A 13,685-nucleotide genomic window follows, 5' to 3' on the forward strand; every position below is an offset into this window, starting at 1 on the left:
AGTTTATAGTTACGAGACACTAAAAACACACTTTTACAAAACCTCACTTTTCGCATATCTCGTATGTTAAAGAAATCTACTTAACTATGTGTTCCGAGCCATGTCGGAATTAAAGGCAACGAATTTGTTGACAGAGAAGCAAAACATGCGTTAAATCTCCATCAAACAAATATCAAACTACCATATACAGATTTTAAACCTATTATTCGTACAGCCATTTAAAATGAATGGCAGCAACGCTGGTCTCTCGAAACCAGCAACAAATGTTTTAAAGTACAACCGAAACTTAAAACATCTGTTCCCAGTCGGAAAGATCGTAGAGAGGAAGTTGTCCTTTCTCGGCGTCGTACTTGGCACACATATCCTTCTCATTCGTACCTTTTAAAACGAGAAGATCAATCTCCATGCCATGCATGTGACACTCCATTTACAGTGGAACATTTTGTATAGAATGTTCTGATTTTAAACACATTCGTGATACTTACTTTCGAGTCGCGGATATGAAAACTCTTTTGAGTTCCGTGGAATCGAAGGTATTATTTAACTATTGACTCTGATGTCTTTTAACCCACCTTTACCTCTATGACGTTATATATATCACATAGTCCATATCACCTATTCGTTATCTGTTTTATAATTGTAACCCTCTTTTTCTCTTAATTACCTACACATACAATGCAAATATTTTTAAAATATTCTTTTTATCTGATTTTATCTTCGCTACTCACAAGATAAAATAAATAGATAAATCACCTTGGCCCTAAATGACCACAGCTGTCGATGGGCCGTTAAACACAAACAAACAAACCCAAGCTTTTCATATGCAGCCTTCTCTGTTCGTAGTCGGGTCGTAGATCAAAGGAAGGGGGTATCTCCCGGGGGACCCAACGCCTTTGCGTATTAGGTATTTATTGATGTTCTGTGTAGATATGAAGTATGTGAGGTTAGGGTGGACGCAGGGGAGGGCGTCCTTAAATGACCATAGCTGTTGATAGGACGTTGAACAACAATAAACCAAACCAAACCAATTATCAGCGTATAGATGGAGTTTCAGTTTCACTTCCGGGTAGAGTTAACCGTTGATAAAATGTAATCTCTAAACCCGAAATATTTAAATCACAACTACCCATTATATCTTGAACAATGATATCGTTAAAATGACGTAAACAACTTATCAATGTTTAGATCAGAGGTCATAGTGCTTAGCCGCCTACGCGAATGCCAAACACAACTACACGATAGTTATTGACGCCCCTTAAGTAGCAAGCGTCACACTATCTGGGTTTTCCCAACATTATTTACACATACAACGTTTTTGAACAAGTGTCATTGGACAGAATTCAGTCCCTGATTACACGGTCGTATAGTTGACTGATCCAGAAATCGGTAAGACAAGTTAAAACTCACAACGAATTCAAACAGGTAAGAAATTCATTTGATGTAGTTAAAGGAACAATACATTCATATTGTGAAGTCTTAAACATTACATTATATACACTTCTTCCTCGACAAAACCTCATCTCTGCGATTTTATCAACAATGTGTTGTGCCTTAATATCACCAGTTTTACAATTTGTGTTGACCCTAAATTTCACAAGTCAGTTTATGGTGTAATGCCCTTGTTTATGATATGAGTGTCAGCATGTATTGTCATTATAAATATCACTAGTTTGTCAATAATAAGTGTCCATAGATATCACCAGCTTGTCAATAATAAGTGTCCATATATATCACAAGTTTGTCAATAATATGTTGTCAATATATATTACCAGCTTGTCAATAATGTGTTATCAATATATATCACCAGTTTGTCAATAATGTGATGTCAATAGATATCACCAGCTTGTCAATAATAAGTGTCAATAGATATCACCAGTTTGTCTATAATGTGTTGTCAATATATATCATCAGTTTGTCAATAATGTGTTGTCAATATATATCACCAGTTTGTCAATAATGTGTTGTCAAAAGATAACACCAGTTTTTCAATAATAAGTGTCCATAGATATCACCAGTTTGTCAATAATGTGTTGTCCATATATATTATCAGCTTGTCAATAATGTGTTGTCAATATATATCACCAGTTTGTCAATATTGTGTTGTCAATATATATCACCAGCTTGTCAATAATGTGTTGTCCATAGATATCACCAGTTTGTCAATAATGTGTTGTCCATAGATATCACCAGTTTGTCAATAATGTGTTGTCAATATATATCACCAGTTTGTCAATATTGTGTTGTCAATATATATCACCAGTTTGTCAATAACGTGTTGGCCATAGATATCACCAGCATGTCAATAATGTGTTGGCCATATATATCACCAGCTTGTCAATAACGTGTTGTCCATAGATATCACAAGTTTGTCAATAATGTGTTGTCTATATATATCATCAGCTTGTCAATAATGAGTGTCCATATATATCACCAGTTTGTCAATAATGAGTTTTCCATTAATATCACAAGTTTGTCAATAATGTGTTGTTAATAGATATCAACAGTTTGTCAATAATGTGTTGTCCATAGATATCACCAGTTTGTCAATAATGTGTTTTCAATAGATATCACCAGTTTGTCAATAATGTGTTGTCAATATATATCACCAGTTTGTCAATAATAATTTGTTTACAATAGATATCACCAGTTTCTCAATATTAAGTGTCCATTGATATCATCAGCTTGACAATAATAACTGTCCATATATATTTCCAGTTTGTCAGTAATATGTTGTCCATAGATATCACCAGTTTGTCAATAATGTGTTGTCCATATATATCACCAGCTTGTCAATAATGTGTTGTCAATAGATATCACCAGTTTGTCAATAATGTGTTGTCAATAGATATCACCAGTTTGTCAATAATAATGTTTTAACAATAGATATCACCAGCTTCTCAATATTAAGTGTCCATTGATATCATCAGCTTGTCAATAATAAATGTCCATATATATTTCCAGTTTGTCAGTAATATGTTGTCCATAGATATCACCAGTTTGTCAATAATGTGTTGTCCATAGATATCACCAGCTTGTCAATAATGTGTTGTCAATAGATATCACCAGTTTGTCAATAATGTGTTGTCAATATATATCACCAGTTTCTCAATATTAAGTGTCCATTGATATCATCAGCTTGTCAATAATAACTGTCCATATATATTTCCAGTTTGTCAGTAATATGTTGTCCATAGATATCACCAGTTTGTCAATAATGTGTTGTCCATAGATATCACCAGCTTGTCAATAACGTGTTGTCAATAGATATCACCAGTTTGTCAATAATGTGTTGTCAATATATATCACCAGTTTCTCAATATTAAGTGTCCATTGATATCATCAGCTTGTCAATAATAACTGTCCATATATATTTCCAGTTTGTCAGTAATATGTTGTCAATAGATATCACCAGTTTGTCAATAAGAAACGTCCATAGATATCACCAGCTTGTCAATAACGTGTTGTCCATAGATATCACCAGCATGTCAATAACGTGTTGTCCATAGATATCACAAGTTTGTCAATAATGTGTTGTCTATATATATCATCAGCTTGTCAATAATGAGTGTCCATATATATCACCAGTTTGTCAATAATGAGTTTTCCATTAATATCACAAGTTTGTCAATAATGTGTTGTTAATAGATATCACCAGTTTGTCAATAATGTGTTGTCCATAGATATCACCAGTTTGTCAATAATGTGTTTTCAATAGATATCACCAGTTTGTCAATAATGTGTTGTCAATATATATCACCAGTTTGTCAATAATAATGTGTTTACAATAGATATCACCAGTTTCTCAATATTAAGTGTCCATTGATATCATCAGCTTGACAATAATAACTGTCCATATATATTTCCAGTTTGTCAGTAATATGTTGTCCATAGATATCACCAGTTTGTCAATAATGTGTTGTCCATATATATCACCAGCTTGTCAATAATGTGTTGTCAATAGATATCACCAGTTTGTCAATAATAATGTGCTAACAATAGATATCACCAGTTTCTCAATATTAAGTGTCCATTGATATCATCAGCTTGTCAATAATAACTGTCCATATATATTTCCAGTTTGTCAGTAATATGTTGTCCATAGATATCACCAGTTTGTCAATAATGTGTTGTCCATAGATATCACCAGCTTGTCAATAATGTGTTGTCAATAGATATCACCAGTTTGTCAATAATGTGTTGTCAATATATATCACCAGTTTGTCAATAATAATGTGTTTACAATAGATATCACCAGTTTCTCAATATTAAGTGTCCATTGATATCATCAGCTTGTCAATAATAACTGTCCATATATATTTCCAGTTTGTCAGTAATATGTTGTCCATAGATATCACCAGTTTGTCAATAATGTGTTGTCCATAGATATCACCAGCTTGTCAATAATGTGTTGTCAATAGATATCACCAGTTTGTCAATAATGTGTTGTCAATATATATCACCAGTTTGTCAATAATAATGTGTTTACAATAGATATCACCAGTTTCTCAATATTAAGTGTCCATTGATATCATCAGCTTGACAATAATAACTGTCCATATATATTTCCAGTTTGTCAGTAATATGTTGTCCATAGATATCACCAGTTTGTCAATAATGTGTTGTCCATAGATATCACCAGCTTGTCAATAATGTGTTGTCAATAGATATCACCAGTTTGTCAATAATGTGTTGTCAATATATATCACCAGTTTGTCAATAATAATGTGTTTACAATAGATATCACCAGTTTCTCAATATTAAGTGTCCATTGATATCATCAGCTTGACAATAATAACTGTCCATATATATTTCCAGTTTGTCAGTAATATGTTGTCCATAGATATCACCAGTTTGTCAATAATGTGTTGTCCATAGATATCACCAGCTTGTCAATAATGTGTTGTCAATAGATATCACCAGTTTGTCAATAATGTGTTGTCAATATATATCACCAGTTTGTCAATAATAATGTGTTTACAATAGATATCACCAGTTTCTCAATATTAAGTGTCCATTGATATCATCAGCTTGACAATAATAACTGTCCATATATATTTCCAGTTTGTCAGTAATATGTTGTCCATAGATATCACCAGTTTGTCAATAATGTGTTGTCCATAGATATCACCAGCTTGTCAATAATGTGTTGTCAATAGATATCACCAGTTTGTCAATAATGTGTTGTCAATATATATCACCAGTTTGTCAATAATAATGTGTTTACAATAGATATCACCAGTTTCTCAATATTAAGTGTCCATTGATATCATCAGCTTGACAATAATAACTGTCCATATATATTTCCAGTTTGTCAGTAATATGTTGTCCATAGATATCACCAGTTTGTCAATAATGTGTTGTCCATAGATATCACCAGCTTGTCAATAATGTGTTGTCAATAGATATCACCAGTTTGTCAATAATGTGTTGTCAATATATATCACCAGTTTGTCAATAATAATGTGTTTACAATAGATATCACCAGTTTCTCAATATTAAGTGTCCATTGATATCATCAGCTTGACAATAATAACTGTCCATATATATTTCCAGTTTGTCAGTAATATGTTGTCCATAGATATCACCAGTTTGTCAATAATGTGTTGTCCATAGATATCACCAGCTTGTCAATAATGTGTTGTCAATAGATATCACCAGGTTGTCAATAATGTGTTGTCCATAAATATCACCAGTTTGTCAATAATTTGTTGTCAATAGATATCACCAGTTTGTCAATAATGTGTTGTCAATAAATATCACCAGTTTCTCAATATTACGTGTCCATCGATATCATCAGCTTGTCAATAATAACTGTCCATATATATTTCCAGTTTGTCAATAATAATGTGTTTACAATAGATATCACCAGTTTCTCAATATTAAGTGTCCATTGATATCATCAGCTTGTCAATAATAACTGTCCATATATATATCCAGTTTGTCAGTAATATGTTGTCAATAGATATCACCAGGGTGTCAATAATGTGTTGTCAATATATATCACCAGTTTGTCAATAAGCAGCGTCAATAGATATCAATAGCCCGTCAATAATGTGTTGTCCATAAATATCACCAGTTCGTCAATAATTTGTTGTCAATAGTTATCACCAGTTTGTCAATACTGTGTTGTCCATAGATATCACCAGTTTGTCAATAATTTTTTATCAATAGATATCACCAGTTTGTCAATAATAGGTGTCCATAGATATTACCAGTTTGTCAATAATATGTTGTCCATAGATATCACTAGTTTGTCAATAATACGTGTCCATAGATAACACAAGTTTGTCAATAATATGTTGTTAATATATATCACCAGCTTGCCAATAACGTGTTGTCCATAGATATCACCAGTTTGTCAATAATTTGTTGTCAATAGATATCACCAGTTTTTCAATAATAAGTGTCCATAGATATCACCAGTTTGTCAATAATGTGTTATCAATATATATCATCACCAGTTTGTCAATAATAGGTGTCCATAGATTTTACCAGTTTGTCAATAATATGTTGTCCATAGATATCACTAGTTTGTCAATAATAAGTGTCCATAGATATCACCAGTTTGTCAATAATAGGTGTCCATAGATATTACCAGTTTGTCAATAATATGGTGTCCATAGATATCACCAGTTTGTCAATAACGTGTTGGCCATATATATCACCAGCTTGTCAATAATGTGTTGTCAATAGATATCACCAGTTTTTCGATAATAAGTGTCCATAGATATCACCAGCTTGTCAATAATGTTTATCAATATATATAACCAGTTTGTCAATAATAGGTGTCCATAGATTTTACCAGTTTGTCAATAATGTGCTTGCCATATATATCACCAGTTTGTCAATAATGTGTTGTCAATAGATATCACCAGTTTTTCGATAATAAGTGTCCATAGATATCACCAGTTTGTCAATAATGTTTATCAATATATATCACCAGTTTGTCAATAATAGGTGTCCATAGATTTTACCAGTTTGTCAATAATATGTTGTCAACAGATATCACCAGGTTGTCAATAATATGTTGTCCATATATATGACCAGGTTGTTAAAATTATGTAGTCCATACATAATAAAAATTCATTAATGATGTGCTGTCTATAAATATCACCAGTTTATTTACAACATTTTGTAAATAGATATAACCAATTTGTCAATATGGTTTGTCCGGAAGTTTAAATCACAAGTTTGTCATAAATGTGCTGTCCAGAGATATCACAAAATTATCAATGATGTTTTCCCCATAGATATCACCAGATTGTCAATAATGCTTTTTTCTATAGATATCACAATTGATAGCCTGTTTTTATAGATATGTCACCAGGTTTTCAAATAAGGGATAACCCTACTGTGCTTTTAATTTTGCGCAAATTTAGTTCTACTGATGACGCCAGTAAAACTGATATTTGCAACAGTATAATCACGATTTCCGCAAATACAGTATGGTTATCTCCGTTCTAATTCATATAAGACAAAACCACCAAAAGAAACGACGATTTTAAGATAATTTTATTGTTTACTTCAAACTCTTGGTCACTCTGCCGTGGATGGGTGATGTCTGGAATATTCAAAGTCAGGCGGAATTACATTTACCTTTCGGTGTCACGCTATTAATCGTGAATAATAAATTTCATGATGTGTCAGGGTCAGTTGAGGTCATTGACGTCATTTACAATCGCCATCCGGGCTTCATATGCAAATGAGAACAATTTGCGGACGGTACATGTATATCATGGTTATACTAGCGCAAATGATTTTGATTAACCAATCAAATGTCGTGTTACATCTCAAATGAATAAGAATAACGTGTTGTCCAAAGATATCGCCAGTTTGTAAATAATATGTTGAACATATATCACCAGTGTGTCAATTATATCCTGAAATATCAACAATTCGCCATTGTTTTGTCCTAAAACATTGCTAGTTTGTCAATAACGTGTTCCTTAATTAATCAACAAATTGTTAATGCTTTGAAATGAGGTATCACAATTAAAGAAACTTATAAAACTATAAGACAATCAAGACTCATGACAGGTTTGTAAGTATAAAGTATCACCGTTGCGTATTTATAGAATAAGTATAAATTAGAATAATAATCTATCATAACATATGTTTGATGACTTAACAGCATATGCATATAATTCTTAAATAAGAAATATAATACTTATAATAAAAATAAGATATATAAAATATATGTTCAACATATTATTTACAAACTGGCGATATATATATGGACAGCACGTTAACAAAGGGTCTGTTTAATAATCGAAATGTAATTTTGCATTACTAGAAACTCGATGGAAAATACAACCATCACACTGCATGTGGAATCCGTCACAGCCAATGATGACGTTGTTCAAGCAACTGCTATTGTCCTGTCCAAATCACAGGCTGTTCGATCCACTGAGATCACCACTTCTACCCAAGATGCCGTCATACAGTCTAACCTGGTCACAGCTAGCAGCGACGATAATGGACTGACTGCCTCCGTAACGTCAAACAAGAACGTTGTTTCTTCAACTGATCAAACCTTCAACGATAATACTCCAGCTACCGTATCGGTTAATGTTAACAGCGGCTCATCACAGAAACCAGACACACTCTTGTTCATGGTTGTAAATACCAACAACAGCAAGTGCGTTTCCGTTTTGATTCCCTTTGCGGAGTCTAGAGACATCCAGATACATGGGGAGGTATCCTCTATGACGGTTTATGCCTTTGGTTTGCAGAGACAACCAAATCATGCATTGGAATGGTACACAGTTCTAGCACACAGCCATCTTAGCATTGCGAGCAGCACTTCGTTTCAGCAGATAACAGGTAAATTTAAATATTTAAACAGGTAAACTTCAGTCGTGGGTTACGGACATTTTAAACCACTAAGTCATGTTGATTTGAACACAGAAAACATGTTTTATCCTAAAGACAAACATTTTCGGATATGTGGGAATATTCTTGTACTTGAAAGCGCATCTAGTACATGATTACATTAGGATAAACATGAAGGTAACATCTGCTCAGACATTTGTTGATAAATAATAAATTCCTCTGTATTAACATCCCCTTGCTTGAGGGGATTACCAGTCCTTTTTTAAATCACGAGATTTGATCGTAATGAGTTTCCATTGTTCTTTTACTTGTTTTCTCATCAGATGTACCAGGAAATGATGTACTGGTTGTTCAAATGCCAGATCTCAATTCTACCGATATCCGGAATAACCTCCCATTTTCTGCAAAGGTAAAAAAAACACAATCGAAAATAAAATCCTTAAGACCATACTTACGGCCATGAAGGCCGATCATTTCAAATTGAAGAAAATGTGAACCAGAGATCTTAGTATTATGTTACAATTGGTTCAATGTGTATTAGATGTTTAGACATTGTTTCACTAAGGAGTAGATAGATAACAAGAGGCCCAGGGGCCTTAAAGCTCACCTGATAATTTATTTTCAATTAAAACCTACCGAGTACCATACTGGTTAACAAAGGAGTACAAGAAGCAAAGTTGCAAAAAGAACTACATGTAAATCTGTCTTGGTGGGTAAGACACCAAGAAAATGAGTTTCCATGTAATGTCCAAAGGAGGTAGCCTCCAGGATAGGCCCACACACAAACACAGTTTATAAAAAATAAATGATTCTTTTGTCCCTAAACATGCTTCAGACTGCATTTGGTTTAAATCCCTAGGAGAAAAACCCCTCTATTTCCCATATTGGGCCCCGCCCCTCTGCTCCCAGAGGGGCCACGCCCTCCGTTTATACAAACTTAAGGCCCTTTTGTCCAAAGATGCTCTGGGACAAATTTGGTCAAAATCCGACTATTGATTGAGAAGAAGAAGATATTTGAAGATTTACCTATGTCCACCCTATTTGGCCCCGCCCCTCTGCCCCCAGGGGGGCCATACCCTCCGTTTATACAAAACTGAGAACCCTTTGTCAAATGCTACTCCAGACCAAATTTGGTCAAAATCCTCCGAGTCGTTAAGGACTAGAAGCGTTTTAAAGGATAAAGTTGACGGACGCTGTGCCGTGGCATAAATAGTTAAGCTTAAAATGGTCTGAACATCAGTCTTCCACGGGTTTAACAGAAAACACTTGATTACACTGCACAATATTTTGTCATCAATTCATATGATAAACTGGGATTGAAATATAATTGATCGTCATTTATGATAATAAAAGGACTTTCTTCTTGAGTATTATTAAATCACCGCATTCGCTGTTAAAGACAACGTAACTTGGCAGTGTTAATTGCAAAGTCAATTACTATATACCGGCTTTATTTTACAGAAATCTATGCCAGCCAAAGTCATTCAAGACAAATGGACGGACGCCAAGTACACAGTAACTGGTCTACATAAAGCAAACGGAATGACTTTCATACGGCAGGTGTTAGACGGTAGTCTATCGATACTCGTACACAGTGTCACCAGTGTTCCCCTTCCGTTCCCACTACTACCAGCCAGAGACTACGAGTTGCATCGCATGGAAATCACACAACAATCCGGCAATGTGTTCAATAGTAATTTACCAACAGAAAGGTTTTCTTTTAGAACAAGTAAGTTTTATATTGTATTATTAAGTAAATACATTTTACTATTATAAAGCTTTACTTACAAAAAAATAACTATGTCGGTAATATATCATTGAAGATATGTAATAAGTGTCAAGTCAAACATATTCGTTGTGAATTTAGGCGATGTTTTCCTGGTTGATGATGAAGCAGTTCATTCAAATCCTTTAAATGTTTCAGAAATGTCACAACGGGATGTGGTTGAACTCTACAGAAAAGCTGTTTATTATATTAATGGCAACTGTCCAAGATTTGGGCTACTGACTTATTTGTATCGTAATAAGTCTCCACAGTATTTTGATGACATATCCAGATATATGAAAGGATGGATGAACGCCTACCCCAAGAACGATGGTGGCGACCCTGCTTCAGTTCTAAATGGAAGGATCAACGGCCTCTTTTTCAGCGCCGTACTACATGAAAGGACAGGACTTCTTCCTCCATCCTCACCGTTTGGATCAGCCCGACTCTTCATTCCAACCTTATTGGTTTTCAACGACAAAATGAATTTGTATTTTGCAGATTTTTATTGTCACTCTGCACATGGGCGACACAAAGTCACGCTTGTTCTTACTGTGAAGGGGAGCGAAGAGGACACTTTTTGCCAAAACCGACTTGTGTACTTAGACCCATACAAGAACCCATTCTTCTTCAGGGAGGTCCATCCGTCTGGTAACGGACTGGTTCGTCCAGTCGTAACAGTCCATGTAATTGTTGAGATATTTTTGACAATGGATCTAAATATAGTGGACCTTCAGAATCTGTATCCATCTAATGTATTTTTCACATCCACCGAGGCGACTACATCTGGTACAAGCATGGTAAAAGGTTTACCGAAGTGTCCTACCTGTACTGTCTGTATTCTGCCTCGTTTCTGCTCCTGAACCAGCCGTATCGGTGTTACCATTGATGATGATTAATGTTGAAGATTGATAAATCTGGCTTTGTTCCAAAAGCATGTGCAGTAACAGTTCATGATATAATAGGAAGCACAAACGGTCATTCATCCGTGATGATATTACAGAATCGTAAATTTTAATAATGCGACCAAATGAAATATGATGTTAAAATTGCTCTTCCTACATGTACCTTTCCTTAATTAGTATTCATATGTATTGGCCGTAGTTTAAACTCATAATACTTTTAGTTTACACGTTTCTAAAATATGCGGAATGCTTCGGTTTATACAGACTTCACTACTTTACTTATTAATAAGAAAATCGTTCAAAACCTAATCGACTTTAATGTATTTGTATTAGCTAAACTTCAGTAATAGTTATGAATCAGCTGGCTATCAATGAAACCATCAGTACAAGTGCCCATTATATAGGCCTCATTTCCACTGAATCCACGGTCCATACATGTGTATTATATTCAAGTATTTTGTACATAAACTGCCTGATATCTGCTAAAAGTATTATTGCATATGTTTAGGGTTTGCCATCAAAATACTTGATGTATTAGCTTGGTACCTGTAATAATCTATTCACAAAAAAGACGGGTTTTTTCTATGTAAATAACTGTATTACTTCATGCGTATGTTTGTATGTATGTATGTATGTATTGTATGTATGTATGTATATATGTATGTATGTATATGTTTATTACAGATGCGTTTATGCGGTCAGGTATCCTTACAGTCAAATACATGCCGCAAGGTAGTATCATATTCACAACCTTATACTTACACGCAGGGTTTGTAAATAACTTTTTAATGCCACGTTTAATTTTGGGCATGAATTGCTGTCTATTGAACATGAAGAACGATAGTATATTATCTCTACCTATTATAAATTGTTCCTAATAACATTATTGCACTCTTAATTTTTGGTGTCTTATTGTCATATGAGCTAGTTAATAAAATGTATCATTATAATTAATTACAGAAAATGTATAATTTAATGATCTGTACCTTCACACTTAATTCGTAATATTAGTAATCTGTACCATCCGATCAAATGCGTAAATTGGAAGGATACCGGCTGATCCGTGTCACTGACCCCTGAGTTCGTGAAAATGCATGGGATGTTATGTAGAATGGTTGTACTCTCAACAGGTAACGTGAGGTCTATCGCGTAATCAGCATACGGTATGCGGTCAGTGAGGCGGGTCACTCGATATTTATATAACTGTTTTTTCTTACATTTCATTTTTGTATCACAGTCATTTTTTATATGGATCATAAAGGTTAATGTAAATAATGTTTATGTTAATCATCTATTTTTATATTGTTTTTTGTTCTCATTTGTCAATGTGTTTACATCGCCAAGGCAAATTGTGTTTTTAGAATATAAACAGTTATACATGTCAATCTTGTTTACAAAACTTAAATATTGTTATATCCCGTGTATTTTCCTTAAAACCTATCTGTGTCATTCTCTGCTCTTACTCTACCAGGATGTTTTTTCTACATATGCGTTTCCTTTTTGACAATGGATAAAACAACAAACTATCTTGGTGCTGTAACGGCAGGGAATGACTCACTGACTCACTACTTTATAAATGTTTATGTATCGTTAGTGTCTCTCTGAATTTGCACTACATTTTTATTTTATTATATATATTATCCATATGCGGTGATATTCACCCGAACCCCGGTCCAACCAACTCCCACATCCACCTAGATTTTATTTCTATTTGTCATATCAATATTTGTTCGTTAAGGAACAAAACTCATATTCTTGATGCTGAGTTCTCCGAATACGATATACTGTGCGTCTCTGAAACTCATCTTGATTCTTTGGAAAACTTTGGTAATATTTTTAGAAAGGATAGAGATAATTATGGTGGCGGAGTTCTGATTTATACTAAACATAATATTAATATTAAACGTAGACCTGACCTTGAGACAGATGATCTTGAATTAATATGGACTGAAGTAACTACCCATAATAAACCTATTCTTCTTGGCTGTATATATAGACCCCCTAACTCTCTCCTTGGCTACTGGGACAGGCTAGATATTAACCTAAACAATATTATTTATCTGCAAAGGGAAGTGGTCCTGGTAGGGGATATAAATCAAGACATGATTCATCTAAATCCAAACTCACATCTACATAGAATTTTGTTGAAATATGGGTTAGAAAACACTGTTACTGAACCTACC

General features: G+C 34.1%; 1 protein-coding gene across 2 annotated transcripts; it reads left to right on the plus strand.

The window, feature by feature from the left end:
* Positions 1 to 1,316: 1,316 nt before the first annotated feature.
* LOC110458465 lies at positions 1,317 to 13,685 on the plus strand. 2 transcript variants are annotated; one of them, XM_021510170.1, is made up of 5 exons: positions 1,317 to 1,422; positions 8,294 to 8,823; positions 9,156 to 9,241; positions 10,294 to 10,561; positions 10,757 to 13,685. In XM_021510170.1, exons 2-5 carry the CDS (start codon positions 8,301 to 8,303, stop codon positions 11,458 to 11,460), a joined length of 1,581 nt encoding a protein of 526 aa, XP_021365845.1. In that variant the 5' UTR covers positions 1,317 to 1,422; positions 8,294 to 8,300; the 3' UTR covers positions 11,461 to 13,685. The 2 variants fall into 2 exon arrangements, with proteins under 2 accessions (XP_021365845.1, XP_021365847.1); XM_021510172.1 differs by having other exon boundaries at positions 1,318 to 1,386.

The sequence above is a fragment of the Mizuhopecten yessoensis genome, unplaced genomic scaffold (genome assembly GCF_002113885.1).
Source record: "Mizuhopecten yessoensis strain PY_sf001 unplaced genomic scaffold, ASM211388v2 scaffold9615, whole genome shotgun sequence".
In the NCBI taxonomy this organism is placed as follows: Eukaryota; Metazoa; Mollusca; class Bivalvia; order Pectinida; family Pectinidae; genus Mizuhopecten; species Mizuhopecten yessoensis.

Excerpts from the sequence above, each read along its gene's own strand:
- LOC110458465 (XM_021510170.1), top strand. The coding sequence starts at position 8,301 with ATGGAAAATACAACCATCACACTGCATGTGGAATCCGTCACAGCCAAT. Across the intron at positions 8,824-9,155 it reads TTCGTTTCAGCAGATAACAG|ATGTACCAGGAAATGATGTA; the intron begins GTAAATTTAAAT and ends TTTTCTCATCAG. Across the intron at positions 10,562-10,756 it reads AAGGTTTTCTTTTAGAACAA|AAATGTCACAACGGGATGTG; the intron begins GTAAGTTTTATA and ends TAAATGTTTCAG.